The sequence below is a fragment of the Coregonus clupeaformis genome, chromosome 8 (assembly GCF_020615455.1).
Source record: "Coregonus clupeaformis isolate EN_2021a chromosome 8, ASM2061545v1, whole genome shotgun sequence".
Taxonomy (NCBI): Eukaryota; Metazoa; Chordata; class Actinopteri; order Salmoniformes; family Salmonidae; genus Coregonus; species Coregonus clupeaformis.
The window spans coordinates 30,438,435-30,455,500 of NC_059199.1; the positions used below are offsets into that span (position 1 = coordinate 30,438,435).

The following is a 17,066-nucleotide window of genomic DNA, read 5'->3' on the forward strand; positions in this document are numbered from 1 at the left end:
TTATTAATAAAGCTGGTGATTGATGTGCTAAACTCTTCAATGACATCAGATGAATCCCGGAACATATTCCAGTCTGTGCTAGCAAAACTGTCCTCTAGCTTAGCATTTGCTTCATCGGACCACTTCCGTATTGAGCGCGTCACTGGTACTTCCTGTTTTGAGTTTTTGCTTGTAAACGTGAATCAGGAGGATAGAGTTATGGTTAGATTTGCCAAATGGAGGGCGAGGCAGAGCTTCGTATGCATCTCTGTATGTCGAGTAACGGTGATCTAGAGTTTTTTTCGATTATGATCAAATTTAACTCAGTGTACAGACATTAATACCATCTTCTGGGCTGTTTTACTGATATATTTTAATCAAACGTACTTCGGCAAGTTCGTATTACTTTCTATTTCTAACATCTTCGGCAATATTCAGATTTGCAGCACGACACAAATAAGACCACCTGGAAATCGACTATGTTTCCTTGTAGATGACGTCATGACGTAACGTCTGGAAGTAGCCAGCCAAAGAGGGAGTAGTCCACCACTTTGTTTAGACGACCAAAGCTTTTGAATTTACCTAGCATCTGACACTAATATTAACCTTGTACTATCTAACTTACTAGTTGCTGTAGGCTACTATCAAAAAACTAGATCAACGTTATCGACAATGTCATTGGCAGACGATGTCGGGTGGTCATGGTCCCCCGAAGAGACAAAGGCGCTGATCTCGGTATGGTCAGACAAACAGATTCTTCTGAAGATGGAGCAAACGTACAGAAACAAACATGTTTACAGCGAAATTTCGGAGCGGCTAAAAGACCTTGGTGTCAAACGGACGTGGAAGCAGTGCCAAAACAAGATTAAGGCCTTGAAGTGGAGATACAGAGAAACACTGAGGAACCCAAGCAGTAGCCGACCGTGTCCATTCTTTAATGAACTGCACGATTTTCTCGCCGCCATGCCTGACATGCCTGAGTCCAAAGAAACTGACGACGAGGAAGATAATGGTAAGCAAATCAGGTTAAATGAATAGTTTTCAGTGTCAAACCATCATAATTGTTTTCTTAACTAAAGAGGAGTTGGACTATGGTTAGCCATCTATAACAAAAAAAATGTGGAGCGATATTATTTTCTAGAATTCGCAACTCAATTCTGATATTTTTTCACCGAACAAATCATCAAGCTCTAAAAAATATATTGATGTGAAAAGATCTGATGTGATTGGTCGAAAGACCAATTAATGGAAAAAATATATAAAAATTGGGCTGCCTGTGTAAACCCAGTCACACAGATCAACATCATCATCTTCAAGGGTTTAAGGCTGCGTTTAGACAGGTAGCCCAATTGTATTTTATCCACTAATTGGTGTTTTGACCAATCACTTGAGATCTTTTTACATTTGATATTTTTAAGAGCTGATGTGATTTGGCTAAAATACCAATTAGTGGGAAAAAACATCCGTATTGGGCTGTCTGTAAAGAATGTAACCTGTCCCCAGGCTTAATTGCTACCACATATAGGTTCGAAAGAGCAGCTGGTGAACAAGATTAGTTAGAATGGAAATTCGTCCTCTGCCTTTCCCAAAACCCCAGACACACACACGTTGAGGCACACCGCACCCCTGGATGGATTAAGTGCCTTGCTCAAGAACACAACAGCAGGGCCCAGTAAAAAAAGTAATAAAATCTGATTGGATTTAGAGCTGGCACAATTACTGTATAACCATATAACCGATGGTTATGGATGAAGACTGTCATGAAAATAAAATAACTGTCATTTTTTTCAAACAGCTAGCCAGCAGATTCCGAGCCTACCGTTGCGCTTGTTTACACTGAGCTGCACTGGAACGCAATCATGGTTAGATTAAGACACCGTGGAGCCGGCTCGAGATATGGGTTGGAAAACGTACCTCAATGCAGGGATGAGATGTGCCACTGTACTCCAAATTTTACCTATATCCAAACGGATATATCGAAGGTTTGAATACTGCTTGTTTTTACGGAAAAATGCCCTTTTCGTCCTCATGCTAGCTAGCAGGAGCCACTGCAGCCATTTTGGAATGGCAGTGTCAGCCAATCAGCTCCTTTGTCGATCAACATGACGTGCCATTCCATAATGGCTGCTGTGGCTACTGCTAGCTAGCATTAAGAGGAAAAGGTATGTTTTCCTGAAAAACTAGCAGTATTTCAATCCTCTCAATGTATCAGTTTGGATATAGGTAAAATTGTAAGTACAGTGGCACATCCCATCCCTGCATTGAGGTACATTTTCCAACCCATATCTCGAATATAATAAATAGAACCTCTAACCCTGGCAATTTGACTTGTAAACTCATGGGTACACTCGCAATGGCTGCCTGGTATTGTGATGCAGTAATTTCAAGTTTTAGGGTGTGTTCATAACTGTATTCTGCAGTGCCAGAGTGCGCTCTGGGCATTCGTAAATGGTCCCGTGTGGCTCAGTTGGTAGAGCATGGCACTTGCAACGCCAGGGTTGTGGGTTCGATTCCCAAGGGGGACCAGTACGAACAAATATGAAAATGAATGCACTCACTACTGTAAGTCGCTCTGGATAAGAGCGTCTGCTAAATGATGTAAATGTAAATTCAGAGCGTTTCGCTGAAGCACCCAAGCTACCTGGCTAAAGTTGGCTAGCTTGCTAGCTACATCCAGACATAAGAGAGAACACCTCACTCTGACCATTTTACTCGCCCTAGCAGAGCTCGGTAGGCTGTTTTCATGGTATCTAGAGAATTGGTGACTGTAACTGTGCTGCTGGCAACAATTTAATTGTTTTTTTTTGCTGAAGTTTACTGACACCGGTCATATTTAACGGTTGTTGCACGTATGTAAATTCATCAGTTATTCTGCACTCTGGCACACTGAAATCGGAGTAGATGGCCAGAGTGAATTTACGAACACACCCTTAATATCACATGCACGAGTACAGTGAAAAATGCCTATACTTACCTCAACAATGCAGTAATCATAACAATGTACTACTAAAAAGAACAAGCTAGAACAAAAACACGATAAAGTAAGCATACAAGATACAGGGTCAGTTGAAATATAGTACCATATTTACAATGTGAAGGGATACTGGATTGATAGAGGTAGATAGAGGGGTAAGGTGACTAGGCTAGGCATCAGGATATATGATAAACAGAGTAGCAGCAGTGTATATGATGAGAGTCAGTATAAATGTATGTGCATATTATGTGTGTGTGAGCAAACGATGGAGTAAGTGTTTGTATGTAGAATGTTAATTCAAATTATGTTAACTAATGTGGCTCATGCAATGGAATCTATTACATTTTTTGTAATGTCAGTTGAGTTGAATCAACAAACCACAGGACATATTTTAGCACATATTTTACTTCCTGCTTTGCTCCTATGGGTACACTTGTAATGGCCGCCAGTTCACCCATTATGCCAACATTTAATTGAATGGGGACGTCGATTCTATTAATTATATTTATATGGCAGCACATGCAGTCAGAGCCAAGGAGAGGAGGAAATATGGGTTTAAAAAAAATCTAGCGGTCATTTGGCTGTCCAATTACCGTCATCCAAAATTCCATGACAGTCACAGCCCTAATTGGATTAAATGTTAGAATTGGGTATTTCAAAACTGAAAAATAAGATTCTGATCCTCCGAATAGGGATTTGGTAATCCAGGCTGACCTTTAATCATGATTAAATGTTGTTTTTGTGTTTATTCAAAACTCAAAAGTAGTGATTAGGATTGTTTTGATGCAGAACATTTTGATAATCTTGATCCCACTGGAAGGGTGCATTCAGGATGGATTTAGAAAGTTGAAAGGCACTACAACTGTGATATTTCAATGTAACTAAGGTGGGGAGGTTTAAACTGTCTTACATCTGAAAACCAAAGCTTCATTATGTTAAATTGATTGCAGTATAGGTCAGTTGTTATATTGAGAAGTATCAAATAAATGCATGTAGGCTACTTACTTATAAGTGAAATGCAGGCTCTATTATTTGTATTCTTAGTTACCTTCATTCATGTAGTTTACTCATTTCTGTTTCATTATGACAGAAGTAGGAACATAACCTGTCCAGTAGATGACAAGCATTTAGGCTACTGCCACCCACATTTAGCTACGCAGCAACAAAACCACTCCATGACGTGTAAAATCTGATCATCTGTACGCTGCAATCGCAATAAAGCTGGCCTGTAACGTCACCAAATGTTTTCTTTCCTACCAGGTCTTCCTCTTCCTCTGTCGTCTCTGCGTCTTTTGGTTCCTCCACTGCGGCTGGTGTCTGCAGCTCTGTGGCAAGTTGTTCAGCGGAGAGACATAATGGACTACGGGTTGGTGGAGGAGTTTGTCACCACTGTGTTGGAGATAATCCCTGATCTGATGAGTTACAGAGAGAAAGTACAACTCATCATGGGGCTGCGAGCACAGGTGAGAGATGGAGGGGTATGACTGAAGTACAATGTTGGGTGACATTTGTGTGCATGCAGGGCTCCCTTGAGAAAGAGACCTTGGTCTCAATGGGACTCCTGGTTAAAATACAAAAAATCTGGTAACACTTAACTATAAGGTTCCACTTGTAAAGGGGTTATAATTACATTATTAACATTTAATGATTTGTAAATGCATTATAAATCATGAATAAATGGTTATATCGCATTGGTCAAAATAGTGCAATAACTGGTCAGTGTTTGCCAAATAGTGAGCCAATATTTACATTCAGTTTTTAACCATTTATAAATGCACTTAATTTTTTAAAACATTATTAGTCATTTAGCAGACGCTCTTATCCAGAGCGATTTACAGTTAAGTGACTGCATACATTTTCATACTGGCCCCCCGTGGGAATCGAACCCACAACCCTGGCGTTGCAAACGCCATGCTCTACCAACTGAGCTACATCCCTGCCGGCCATTCCCTCCCCTACCCTGGACGACGCTGGCTAATTGTGTGCCGCCCCATGGGTCTCCCGGTTGCGGCCGGAATCCAGAGTCTGGATTCGAACCAGGATCTCTAGTGGCACAGAGCACCAACGCAAATAACTAATTGTTCTACTGTGCAACTATTGAATGGAAGGTTGCATGATGGCTGGAGTGTGCCTTACACCACTGCGCCACTCGGGAGAGACTTGCAAATGCGCATAAGATTAACCCTCATCTACCATCATGCAACCTTCTATTCAATAGTTGCACAGTAGAACAATTAGTTATTTGCGTTGGTGCTCTGTCCCACGAACAGAAGAGGTTGATTTTCATGTCTTGACCCACATTTGAAACCCTGGCCAAATTTACATCCAGGACATTATTCAGTCATCGTTCCCAGCTTATTACCTCTTACCAGATGATATCAACACACTTACCACTTCTCTGTGATAGTCCAAGTATGGTGAATGCTCTGGTGTGAAATGGTAACCGTAATACTTTTGTTTGGTGAAACAGTGGAGGTATCTTCTCAGAATGTTGAATGTTTTGATATTCATACCCACCATTAATTGACTGAACATGTTTAACAATACTGCCTATACAGTGAGGGATTTTTTTTTTTGATCCCCTGCTAATTTTGTACGTTTGCCCAATGACAAAGAAATGATCAGTCTATAATTTTAATGGTAGGTTTATTTGAACAGTGAGAGACAGAATAACAACAACAAAATCCAGAAAAACACATGTCAAAAATGTTATAAATTGATTTGCATTTTAATGAGGGAAATAAGTATTTGACCCCAATATACACTGCTCAAAAAAATAAAGGGAACACTTAAACAACACAATGTAACTCCAAGTCAATCACACTTCTGTGAAATCAAACTGTCCACTTAGGAAGCAACACTGATTGACAATAAATGTCACATGCTGTTGTGCAAATGGAATAGACAACAGGTGGAAATTATAGGCAATTAGCAAGACACCCCCAATAAAGAAGTGGTTCTGCAGGTGGTGACCACAGACAACTTCTCAGTTCCTATGCTTCCTGGCTGATGTTTTGGTCACTTTTGAATGCTGGCGGTGCTTTCACTCTAGTGGTAGCATGAGACGGAGGCCGTAGGAGGCGCTACCAGGAGACAGGCCAGTACATCAGGAGACGTGGAGGAGGCCGTAGGAGGGCAACAACCCAGCAGCAGGACCGCTACCTCCGCCTTTGTGCAAGGAGGAGCAGGAGGAGCACTGCCAGAGCCCTGCAAAATGACCTCCAGCAGGCCATAAATGTGCATGTGTCTGCTCAAACGGTCAGAAACAGACTCCATGAGGGTGGTATGAGGGCCGACGTCTACAGGTGGGGGTTGTGCTTACAGCCCAACACCGTGCAGGACGTTTGGCATTTGCCAGAGAACACCAAGATTGGCAAATTCGCCACTTGTGCCCTGTGCTCTTCACAGATGAAAGCAGGTTCACACTGAGAACATGTGACAGAGGTGACAGAGTCTGGAGACGCTGTGGAGAACGTTCTGCTGCCTGCAACATCCTCCAGCATGACCGGTTTGGCGGTGGGTCAGTCATGGTGTGGGTTGGCATTTCTTTGGGGGGGCCGCACAGCCCTCCATGTGCTCGCCAGAGGTAGCCTGACTGCCATTAGGTACCGAGATGAGATCCTCAGACCCCTTGTGAGACCATATGCTGGTGCAGTTGGCCCTGGGTTTCTCCTAATGCAAGACAATGCTAGACCTCATGTGGCTGGAGTGTGTCAGCAGTTCCTGCAAGAGGAAGGCATTGATGCTATGGACTGGCCCGCCCGTTCCCCAGACCTAAATCCAATTGAGCACATCTGGGACATGTCTCGCTCCATCCACCAACGCCACGTTGCACCACAGACTGTCCAGGAGTTGGCGGATGCTTTAGTCCAGGTCTGGGAGGAGATCCCTCAGGAGACCATCCGCCACCTCATCAGGAGCATGCCCAGGCGTTGTAGGGAGGTCATACAGGCACGTGGAGGCCACACACACTACTGAGCCTCATTTTGACTTGTTTTAAGGACATTACATCAAAGTTGGATCAGCCTGTAGTGTGGTTTTCCACTTTAATTTTGAGGGTGACTCCAAATCCAGACCTCCATGGGTTGATAAATTTGATTTCCATTGATAATTTTTGTGTGATTTTGTTGTCAGCACATTCAACTATGTAAAGAAAAAAGTATTTATTAAGATTATTTCATTCATTCAGATCTAGGATGTGTTGTTTAAGTGTTCCCTTTATTTTTTTGAGCAGTGTATATATATCTATCAGTTGAAGCCGGAAGTTTACATACACTTAGGTTGGAGTTATTAAAACTAGTTTTTCAACCACTCCACAAATTTCTTGTTAACAAACTATAGTTTTGGCAAGTCGGTTAGGACATCTACTTTGTGCATGGCACAAGTAATTTTTCCAACAATTGTTTACTGACAGATTATTTCACTTATAATTCACTGTATCACAATTCCAGTGGGTCAGAAGTTTACATACACTAAGTTGACTGTGCCTTTAAGCAGCTTGAACAATTCCAGAAAATAATGTCATGGCTTTAGAAGCTTCTGATAGGCTAATTGACATCATTTGAGTCAATTGGAGGTGTACCTGTGGATGTATTTCAAGGCCTACCTTCAAACTCAGTGCGTCTTTGCTTGACATCATGGGAAAATCAAAATAAATCAGTCAAGACCTCAAAAAATATTGTAGACCTCCACAAGTCTGGTTCATCCTTGGGAGCAATTGCCAAACGCCTGAAGGGACCACGTTCGCCTGTACAAACAATTGTACGCAAGTATGAACACCATGGGACCACACAGCCGTCATACCGCTCAGGAAGGAGACGCGTTCTGTCTCCTAGAGATGAACGTACTTTGGTGTGAGAAGTGCAAATCAATTCCAGAACAACAGCAAAGGACCTTGTGAAGATGCTGGAGGAAACGGGTACAAAAGTATCTATATCCACAGTAAAACAAGTCCTATATCTACATAACCTGAAAGGCCGCTCAGCAAGGAAGAAGCCACTGCTCCAAAACTGCCATAAAAAAGCCCAACTACGGTTTGCAACTGCACATGGGGACAAAGATAAGTACTTTTTGGAGAAATGTCCTCTGGTCTGATGGAAAAAAATAGAACTGTTTGGCCATAATGACCATCGTTATGTTTGGAGGAAAAAGGGGGTCACTTGCAAGCCGAAGAACACCATCCCATCCGTGAAGCACGGGCGTGGCAGCATCATGCTGTGGGCGTGCTTTGCTGCAGGAGGGGATGGTGCACTTCACAAAATAGATGGCATCATGAGGAAAGAAAATTATGTGGATATATTGAAGCAATATCTCAAGACATCAGTCTCAGAAAGTTAAAGCTTGGTCACAAATGGACAATGACCTCAAGCATACTTCCAAAGTTGTGGCAAAATGGCTTAAGGACAACAAAGTCAAGGTATTGGAGTGGCCATCACAAAGCCCTGACCTCAATCCTATAGAACATTTGTGGGCAGAACTGAAAAAGCGTGTGCGAGCAAGGAGGCTTATAAACCTGACTCAGTTACACCAGTTCGGTCAGGAGGAATGGGCCAAAATTCACCCAACTTATTGTAGGAAGCTTGTGGAAGGCTACTTGAAACGTTTGACCCAAGTTAAACAATTTAAAGGCAATGCTACCAAATACTAATTGAGTGTATGTAAACTTCTGACCCACTGGGAATGTGATGAAAGAAATAAAAGCTGAAATAAATAATTCTCTCTACTATTATTCTGACATTTCACATTCTTAAAATAAAGTGGTGATCCTAACTGACCTAAGACAGGGAATATTGACTAGGATTAAGTGTCAGGAATTGTGAAAAACAGAGTTTAAATGTATTTGGCTAAGGTGTATGTAAACTTCCGACTTCAACTGTGTGTGTGGGTGTGTGTGTGTGTATATACAGTGGGGGAACAAAGTATTTAGTCAGCCACCAATTGTGCAAGTTCTCCCATTTAAAAAGATGAGAGAGGCCTGTAATTTTCATCATAGGTACACGTCAACTATGACAGACAAAATGAGGGAAAAAAATCCAGAAAATCACATTGTGGGATTTTTAATAAATTTATTTGCAAATTATGGTGGAAAATAAGTATTTGGTCAATAACAAACGTTTCTCAATACTTTGTTATATACCCTTTGTTGGCAATGACACAGGTCAAACGTTTTCTGTAACTCTTCACAAGGTATTCACACACTGTTGCTGGTATTTTGGCCCATTCCTCCATGCAGATCTCCTCTAGAGCAGTGATGTTTTGGGGCTGTCGCTGGGCAACACGGACTTTCAACTCCCTCCAAAGATTTTCTATGGGGTTGAGATCTGGAGACTGGCTATGCCACTCCAGGACCTTGAAATGCTTCTTACGAAGCCACTCCTTCGTTGCCCGGGCGGTGTGTTTGGGATCATTGTCATGCTGAAAGACCCAGCCACGTTTCATCTTCAATGCCCTTGCTGATGGAAGGAGGTTTTCACTCAAAATCTCACGATACATGGCCCCATTCATTCTTTCCTTTACACGGATCAGTCGTCCTGGTCCCTTTGCAGAAAAACAGGCCCAAAGCATGATGTTTCCACCCCCATGCTTCACAGTAGGCATGGTGTTCTTTGGATGCAACTCAGCATTCTTTGTCCTCCAAACACGACGAGTTGAGTTTTTACCAAAAAGTTATATTTTGGTTTCATCTGACCATATGACATTCTCCCAATCCTCTTCAAGATCATCCAAATGCACTCTAGCAAACTTCAGACGGGCCTGGACATGTACTAGCTTAAGCAGGGGGACACGTCTCGCACTGCAGGATTTGAGTCCCTGGCGGCGTAGTGTGTTACTGATGGTAGGCTTTGTTACTTTGGTCCCAGCTCTCTGCAGGTCATTCACTAGGTCCCCCCGTGTGGTTCTGGGATTTCTGCTCACCGTTCTTGTGATCATTTTGACCCCACGGGGTGAGATCTTGCGTGGAGCCCCATATCGAGGGAGATTATCAGTGGTCTTGTATGTCTTCTATTTCCTAATAATTGCTCCCACAGTTGATTTCTTCAAACCAAGCTGCTTACCTATTGCAGATTCAGTCTTCCCAGCCTGGTGCAGGTCTACAATTTTGTTTCTGGTGTCCTTTGACAGCTCTTTGGTCTTGGGGGAAAAAAGTATTTAGTCAGCCACCAATTGTGCAAGTTCTCCCACTTAAAAAGATGAGAGAGGCCTGTTATTTTCATCATAGGTACACGTCAACTATGACAGACAAATTGAGGAAAGAAAATCCAGAAAATCACATTGTAGGATTTTTTATGAATTTATTTGCAAATTATGGTGGAAAATAAGTATTTGGTCACCTACAAACAAGCAAGATTTCTGGCTCTCACAGACCTGTAACGTCTTCTTTAAGAGGCTCCTCTGTCCTCCACTCGTTACCTGTATTAATGGCACCTGTTTGAACTTGTTATCAGTATAAAAGACACCTGTCCACAACCTCAAACAGTCACACTCCAAACTCCACTATGGCCAAGACCAAAGAGCTGTCAAAGGACACCAGAAACAAAATTGTAGACCTGCACCAGGCTGGGAAGACTGAATCTGCAATAGGTAAGCAGCTTGGTTTTGAAGAAATCAACTGTGGGAGCAATTATTAGGAAATGGAAGACATACAAGACCACTGATAATCTCCCTCAATCTGGGGCTCCACGCAAGATCTCACCCCGTGGGGTCAAAATGATCACAAGAACGGTGAGCAAAAATCCCAGAACCACACAGGGGGACCTAGTGAATGACCTGCAGAGAGCTGGGACCAAAGTAACAAAGCCTACCATCAGTAACACACTACGCCGCCAGGGACTCAAATCCTGCAGTGCGAGACGTGTCCCCCTGCTTAAGCCAGTACATGTCCAGGCCCGTCTGAAGTTTGCTAGAGTGAAGTCAGAAAACGTTTGACCTGTGTCATTGCCAACAAAAGGTATATAACAAAGTATTGAGAAACTTTTGTTATTGACCAAATACTTATTTTCCACCATAATTTGCAAATAAATTCATTTAAAATCCTACAATGTGATTTTCTGGATTTTTTTCCCTCAATTTGTCTGTCATAGTTGACGTGTACCTATGATGAAAATAACAGGCCTCTCTCATCTTTTTAAGTGGGAGAACTTGCACAATTGGTGGCTGACTAAATACTTTCCCCCCCCACTGTACATACATACATACATACGTACATACATACAGGCTTTGACTGTACTTTTATAGTATACTGTATAACACCTACTGTAACATTCATATACCGTACTCACTGCCAGATTGGTTTGCGTCTAAAATGTTCCAGTGTTACCTGTTTGTTGTTGACAGCTGGTTCTGGAGTTGTGTCGCTCTGATTGTTCAGCCGACCCAGAGACCATCCAGCCACACCTGAGCAGGATGAGGACCTGCGTCATCACTCATAGAGAAAAGGAGGTGAGTGCCACTCAGTGACTGATCAAGACTTGTAACTGCTGGCTAGGTTCATTTACTAACTGTTATGTATACTTGCTGTAGATAGATACAGAGGTGGAGGCATCAGAATCAAACTTCTTGGAACTCATCCAAACTATTCTAGATGACCCAATTGAGAGGGAACACTTCTTCCAGGTTGGTGTGAGAACAATAAATAAATAAAACAATTTAAGTCAGAGGTAAACTGAACAGCAGTGTGTGCGCAATCTGTTCCACATCTTATTCCATTGAAATCCTCGTTACTGGCTTACTCTACTGCTAAACCTCAACTTGCATTAGCTAATATTGAGTTGACTTGTATAACTACTAATGATGTCAATAGGATGCCTCACACTCAATTAAGAATGCATTCATTTAATCTGTTGTACACCGCTCAGATGCACTTGAATGTGTCTTCTAGGATGTTTTTCCTGAAGAATTCGGCCCCATGTATGACACAGCACTGCAGACTCTGATGTGGGAGTTCCTCTTCAGGCTGGAGAAGATCCTTCCAACACCAACATTTCAACAGGTAGGTGCAATTTGGGAAGAGCCAATAGTGGCAGCCTTGGCCGATTTGAGTTGATGTTGTTATATTGCTGAGTCTACCATACCTTACTGTTGTCATTTGGTCAATTTAATTTGTTGCACATTTTAAACCACCTCCCCATCACAGACTGCGTCATGGCTCAGACCTGCCCCCTCTGTGCTGAAGGAGTGTGCACAGTCTGTGACTCAACCTCAGCCTTTGAAGACTCTTCTCCAGCACAACAGATGCCATGACCATTCGTTCACTAATGGTAGGCTTTTTGTTGAAAAATTTCCAGCTCTGTTTTCATACAGTGGCAAATATAAGTTTTATTACATTTTAAATCAACTACCTGCAAGAGACTGAGGCCTGCTACACTGGGTGTGACATTTTGCAGAGACGCTCCCATTGTTTGAAAGGAAACTTGGGTGTAAGCAGCAAGGGCTCTGGGTGAATTTATGGTTTGTTTCTATTTTCAAGATATCGATTTGGTAAACATCTGAGGGATGGGGTTGGAAAAATGTAACCACTCTCATATTCATAGACGAAGCTATGGATACAAGGACTGACCATCCATACCAAAATTATAGTTTTAACCATGTTTTGAGGCTATAAAGTGTTTGTTTGCAAGTATGTTTACAAAAGATGGAGTTAAACTTATATTTTCATTTTTGATTGGGTACGACAGTTGAACTCAGATCATGAGGCATTTATAAGTTATATTCTTCAAGAATCAATGAGTGTGTATATATAATTCAAATCCAAAAATGTATGTGGCAATCACAGGCAGACAAAATATTTGATTATTCTCTTTTTTTTTGTTTTTTGTCTCAGCTCATTCATCTTGTGCCGATGATCGCATCCTCTCTTCACTGTCTCACACGCTCTCAGAGAGGATAGACATGGACATTGATGAAGCACACTCACATAGCCGGTCTTTATCCACATGTGCATCCAGAAATGAAAGGGACAATTTGATAGAGCAAGATAATATAGAGAAGGAGCGGGGGATGAGTTTGGACACGGTTAGGAAGGCAGTGGAAATGAAGGATGGAAGGACAGAGGAATGGGGAGAGAACAACTATGAGGAGAGACTGCAACATGAGTTGGCTTATGATGTTTTAAAGGTAGAGATTGTAGATGGAGAAGACATGTCCTCAACATCATCGATGACAGCAGACGACGTCGGATGGACCTGCTGGACACCCGAGGAGACAAAGGCACTGATCTCTGTATGGTCAGATGAACAGATTCTTCAGAAGATGGAGCAAAGCTATAGAAAAAAACATGTATACAGTGAAATTTCAGAGTGTTTAAAGGAGCTTGGTGTCAAAAAGACGACCAAGCAGTGCCACAACAAGATAAAGGCATTAAAGTGGCGATACAGAGAAACACTGAGGAACCCAAGTAGCCGACCGTGCCCGTTCTTTTCTAAACTGCACAAATTTCTTGCCGCGGTGCCTGATATGCCTGGGTCCAAGGAAACTGGCAAGGTTTCAGATGGAGAAATCATGTCTTTGGATCAGGAGAAAGGGTCTTCTGTGGATGTCGAGTTGGAGCCACAACATGAGAAAATGGTTTCCAGAAAAGTGAAAGACAAGACAATCCCCAGAGAGCAAACAAAAGAGAGAAAGGAGGATGAAGCATTTTGCAGCCCTCAAAGTGACAGCAAGATGAAAATCCCCCCCAAAAAACATTGTCGCAAACAGATGGTTGAAGACATGTCCTCAACAACATCGGCAGACAATGACACACGGACCTGGACCCTGGAGGGGACGAAAGCACTGATCTCTGTATGGTCAAACAAACAGGTTCTTCAGATGATGGAGCAAAGTTACAGAAAAAAACATGCATACAGTGAAGTTTCAGAGCGGCTAAAGAACCTTGGTATCAAAAGGACGTGGAAGCAGTGCCAATCAAAGATTAAGCACATGAAGCACAGCTACAGACAAGCACTGAGGAACCCAAGCAGTAGTGGCCGAGCAACCTGTCCATTATTTTCTGAACTGCACAAATTTCTTGCCAACATGCCTGATATGCCTGATTCCAAGGAAACTGGCAAGGTTTCAGATGGAGAAGTAATGTCTTCAGATCAGGATGAAGGGCCTTCTGTGGATGTCAAGTTGGAGCATCTACATGAGAAAATGGATTCTAGAAAAGTGAAACTCAAGACACTCCCCGGAGAGCAAACAGAAGAGAGAAAGGAGGATGAAAGTGACAGCAGAATGAATATCGGAAGAAAACAACAGGTGGTTGAAGATGTGTCTGATTTAGAACTTCAGCCTGTAGTGCTGCTGACCCAACTTGATGACAACGGTCTTATGACAGGTGGGTAAAACATTTTTTTTTAAACAATTTAGTTTTGACATGGAATAATTCATTCCAAGGTTTAGGTTAGTGGTGTGTGTAGAAAATGTATTCCATGGCTCAAGTTAGGGGTGAGAGTGACATCTGTATTATCTGTATCCTTTAACAATGGTACTTCTCTCTTTCAACACCAGATGGTGCTCCTCGTCTCGTTTCCCATACCACAGAGCAGTCTCTTAAACGAAGCAAACGTGCCAAAATATGCTCCTTATGTGGGAAGATTTTTGTTGTAGCAAAGGATTTGACAACACACATGAGAACTCACACTGAGCACAGCCCTCACCAGTGCACCAAGTGTGGGGAAGGCTTTGACCATCAGGACGACTTACAAAAACATCAGCAGAATGAGTGTGAGGAGATGATGAGCCAACAGGAGGTCAATGAACACCAGCATGGAAAGAAGGACAGGATCTCAGGACAGTCCAGTAATGCAAGTAGTGATCCCAAAACATGCCATCTATGCCATAAGACTTTTGAATTTCAATATATGTTGAGAAGGCATCTTATTATATTTCACAAAGGCAAAATACCTTTTAAGTGTCCTCTTTGTCTGAAGGGTTTTGCCTTCCTCTGTGATTTGAAGAAACACCGGAGTAACAAAAGAGGTTGTCCTACAAGTGAAGCCTTCAAAAAAAGGAGGGAGTTAAGGTCAAAAAACCCTTCTGCTCGCATCATTCCAGGACTTTCCTTAAATACAAATAATTCCAAAACATGCCCTGTATGCCATGCAACTTTTTCACAAACGTCTAGTTTGAAAAGCCACTATCTTCACCATCACGCCCCAGAAAAAAGCTGCTTTAATTGTCCTAGTTGTTTGAAGGCTTTTGTATCCCACAGTCAAATGAAGAGACACCAGCAGAACAAAAGAGGTTGTCGGTTAGAGAGAGATTACAAAAATGGGAGTAAGCCAGCATGGTCACTGGCTCCAAGGGAAAATATAAATGAGATTCCTCAGCCTTCCAGTACAGCAACCCAGGAACCACCAACCTCTCAAGCTCCCACCACTACAGCACAGTCCTCTAATAAAAAGACTATTCCCAAAGCATGTCCACTATGCCATAAGTCTTTTAAATTTGAAGCTACAATGGTAAGGCACATTGCATCTCACCAAAAGGAAAGTCTCAACAAGTGCCCTGACATATTGAAGTGCACCTTTTGTGAAGAGATCTTTTCTCAGGGCATGGACCTGAAGAGCCACTACAGTCGTACTCATCAATTTACGGGACCGTTCCCCTGTCCTTCTTGTCTTAAGACATTTGTTTCGTTAACTGAGCTGCGCTTACATCAGAGAAATGAGTCCACTCCTTACCAGTGTTCTGTGTGCCAGAGATTATTCAGAACGCAGTATACCCTGACTATTCATGAGCGAATTCACACAGGGGAGAAACCATTCCTCTGCGCTGAGTGTGGAAAGGGTTTCCGGAGTGAAAAGCTACTGCAATCACACTCAAAGAGTCATGTTGAGGGAAAACCCCACGCTTGCTCCACTTGTGGGAAAAGGTTCCAGAGAAAAGAGCTATTGAAACAACACATGTTACATCACACAGATGCTGCTTTCATCTGCCCAGACTGTGGGAAGAAGTTCTTTCAGTTGGTGTGGTTAAGAAGGCATATGTTAATGCACACTGGCGAGAGACCGTTCCTCTGTGACCTCTGTGGGAAGGGTTTCAAATCTACAGCTGAATTGAGGATACACACTCGGACACACACGGGAGAACGGCCATTCAAGTGCCCAGAATGTGGCAAAGGTTGTAGGCAGAAGAGTGAGCTGCAGGAGCATCTGCGGAGGCACACAGGGGAGCGGCCGTATCCATGCACAGTGTGTGATAAACGCTTTTATGTCAGCAAAGACAGAAAACGACATATGCTCATCCATACTGGAGAGAAGCCGTTCAAATGTCAAACATGTGGCATGGCTTTCAACCGTAGAGCACTTTTGAGGGTACATCAAAAAAACAAGTCGTGTTTATATAGCCACACAAGTACCCTACATTACACTCCCCTACATTACACATCATTGTAATGTTGGGGATTTGTGTGTCGTGATTAGTGTTAATTACTTAGAAAAGTAGTCTATTACTTGTTACATTTAAGATAACTAATATCGGCAAGTTACAATATTGTGTTGCATGTAAAGTAATATATTACATATTACTCGTTATGAGATTTTTTTTACGCTGTCCATTCAGCACCATGGAGCTCCGGCCTAAAGGTTTACCTGTATCAGATGAGCAAAGCCACACCGAGGTGCTATCCTAGGTGCTGAATCCTTCATTCACAATTACAATTGATAGCCTAATATTGTCAATTTAATCTGGTCTTTAGGCTGCATCTATTATTATATGTGTGAAATTATTTTCAATATAGTTTAGGTGTAGTTTCGATTGGCCGTTAGTCAACTGTGAGTGTGTTTTGTATTTGTATTTATTAGAGATCCCCATTAGCTGCTGCCAAGGCAGCAGCTACTCTTCCTGGGGTCCAAACATATTAAAGCACTTACATATAAAGCAAAATATAAAACAGTACATCATACGACATTATTACACCACTACCTATCTACAATACAAAATGTTTAATACCACCATATCACAATGTGTGCGTATGCATGTGTCTATACCCTTGTGTGTGTCTCTTCACAGTGTTAAATAGACTTATTTAGGAAAAGTCAAGGACGGAGGGGGTATGACTTTATTACAATGCATTTTGTGTAGGGTTTATATGACATTCACGTTCAGCAGTTTAATGCGCAGGTTATTTTAA

The 17,066-nt window shown here is 42.2% G+C and overlaps 1 protein-coding gene across 1 annotated transcript; it reads left to right on the forward strand.

Annotated features, from left to right (window-relative positions):
• Positions 1 to 216: 216 nt before the first annotated feature.
• Positions 217 to 16,789, forward strand: LOC121571550. Its single transcript, XM_041883078.2, has 8 exons — positions 217 to 991; positions 4,214 to 4,416; positions 11,288 to 11,392; positions 11,474 to 11,566; positions 11,832 to 11,942; positions 12,087 to 12,210; positions 12,774 to 14,267; positions 14,441 to 16,789. The coding sequence occupies exons 1-8, from the start codon at positions 652 to 654 to the stop codon at positions 16,327 to 16,329; spliced, it is 4,359 nt and encodes a 1,452-aa protein (XP_041739012.1). The 5' UTR covers positions 217 to 651; the 3' UTR covers positions 16,330 to 16,789.
• Positions 16,790 to 17,066: the final 277 nt, after the last annotated feature.

What these genes read in the sequence shown, in the direction of transcription:
- LOC121571550 (XM_041883078.2), top strand. Translation starts at nt 652, where the DNA reads ATGTCATTGGCAGACGATGTCGGGTGGTCATGGTCCCCCGAAGAGACA. An exon ending in TGACCATTCGTTCACTAATG is followed by an intron (nt 12,211 to 12,773) that starts GTAGGCTTTTTG and finishes TTTTTGTCTCAG; the next exon opens with CTCATTCATCTTGTGCCGAT. An exon ending in TGACAACGGTCTTATGACAG is followed by an intron (nt 14,268 to 14,440) that starts GTGGGTAAAACA and finishes TTTCAACACCAG; the next exon opens with ATGGTGCTCCTCGTCTCGTT.